The following is a 1,362-nucleotide window of genomic DNA, read 5'->3' as shown; positions in this document are numbered from 1 at the left end:
GAACCTTCGAGAAGAAAATGAATTGATCTTATTTTTTTACAATCAGATTACAATGTGTGTATATATATATATATATATATATATATAGTGCTAATTTAATCAACCGACCTAATCTACGGTTGTCACCTAATTGTCATGTGCACGGTAGAATAAACTAACTTCTAACAACCTACTAACCTCTACAGTTAACTCCTTTAACCACAGTTAAGTCCTAACCACTAACTATTCCAACACTCCCCCTCTAGCTGGAGGTTGTAAAACATTAATCACTCCCAGCTTGCTGAGCAAGAAACAATGTTGCACTTTCCCTAAACCTTTTGTGAGTAAATCAACCTGTTGATCTTTGGTCCCGATATGATGTACTGCTATCTTCCTTTCCTTGATCTTGTCTCGCACAAAGTGGCAATCGATCTCTATATGTTTGTCCTCTCGTGGAATATAGGATTGGTTGCACTCTGCAATGCTGCCTTGCTATCACAGAATAAGTCTATAGGTTGCTCAATGGACACCTTTAATTCTGAGAACAATCCGAACAACCAAGTTATTTCTGTTGTAGTTGCTTCCAAACTCCTGTATTATGCTTCTGCAGAGCTTCTTGAAATTGTCTGTTGTTTCTTCGAATTCCAGGATATTAGGGACTCCCCAAATTTCACTAAGAACCCAGTCACTGATCTTCTTGTGTTTGGGCATGCAGCCTAATCAGCATCACAGTAGCAGGTTAAAGTATCTGACTGCACACTACTTATAAGAATTCCCATTCCTGGATCTTTCTTGATGTACTTTACTACTCTAACTGCTGCATCCCAGTGAGAAATTTTGGGTGCTTGTATAAATTGACTTAGAGTCAGTAAAACATAGCTAATATCCGGTCTGGTTATTGTTAGGTAAAGCAATCTCCCAATGATTCTTTGATAGGCTGATGCATCAGCTAGTGCCTCATCTCCTGTTGCACCTATATGTTGATCATACTCTCGTAAAGTAAATTTCCGATTCAAATAAACATGTGTTGTTGCTAGCTTAGTTCCTCCTAATCCCAGATCTGACACCAATTGCAATGCATACTTTCTTTGATTCAACAAGATTCCCTTGCTTGATATCATGGTCTCTATTCCCAGAAAGTACCTCAATTATCCAAGGTCTTTCGCTTTGAACTTGTGATGTAGTACATCTTTTGTCTCCTGTATGAGACTTTCATAATTTCCCGTAATTAACAAGTCATCCACATATATCCACAAAGCTATCTCCCCTACTTTTAGTAAACATGGAATAGTCATACAAGCTCTGCTTGTAGTCTGATTCTATTAATGCCTCAGTAAGCTTTATATTCCATTGTCTTGAGGCTTGTTTAAGCCCATACAATGA

The 1,362-nt window shown here is 38.0% G+C and overlaps 1 protein-coding gene across 1 annotated transcript; it reads right to left on the bottom strand.

Moving 5' to 3' along the window:
* Window positions 696-1,100, bottom strand: LOC109225056 (uncharacterized mitochondrial protein AtMg00810-like). Its single transcript, XM_019389648.1, has one exon. The coding sequence runs from the start codon at window positions 1,098-1,100 to the stop codon at window positions 696-698; it is 405 nt and encodes a 134-aa protein (XP_019245193.1).

The sequence above is a fragment of the Nicotiana attenuata genome, chromosome 4 (assembly GCF_001879085.1).
Source record: "Nicotiana attenuata strain UT chromosome 4, NIATTr2, whole genome shotgun sequence".
Taxonomy (NCBI): domain Eukaryota; kingdom Viridiplantae; phylum Streptophyta; class Magnoliopsida; order Solanales; family Solanaceae; genus Nicotiana; species Nicotiana attenuata.
The sequence above is the reverse complement of the archived record's forward strand: the minus strand, read 5'-3'. Positions and strand labels throughout refer to the sequence as shown.

What these genes read in the sequence shown, in the direction of transcription:
- LOC109225056 (XM_019389648.1), bottom strand. Translation starts at nt 1,100, where the DNA reads ATGATATCAAGCAAGGGAATCTTGTTGAATCAAAGAAAGTATGCATTG.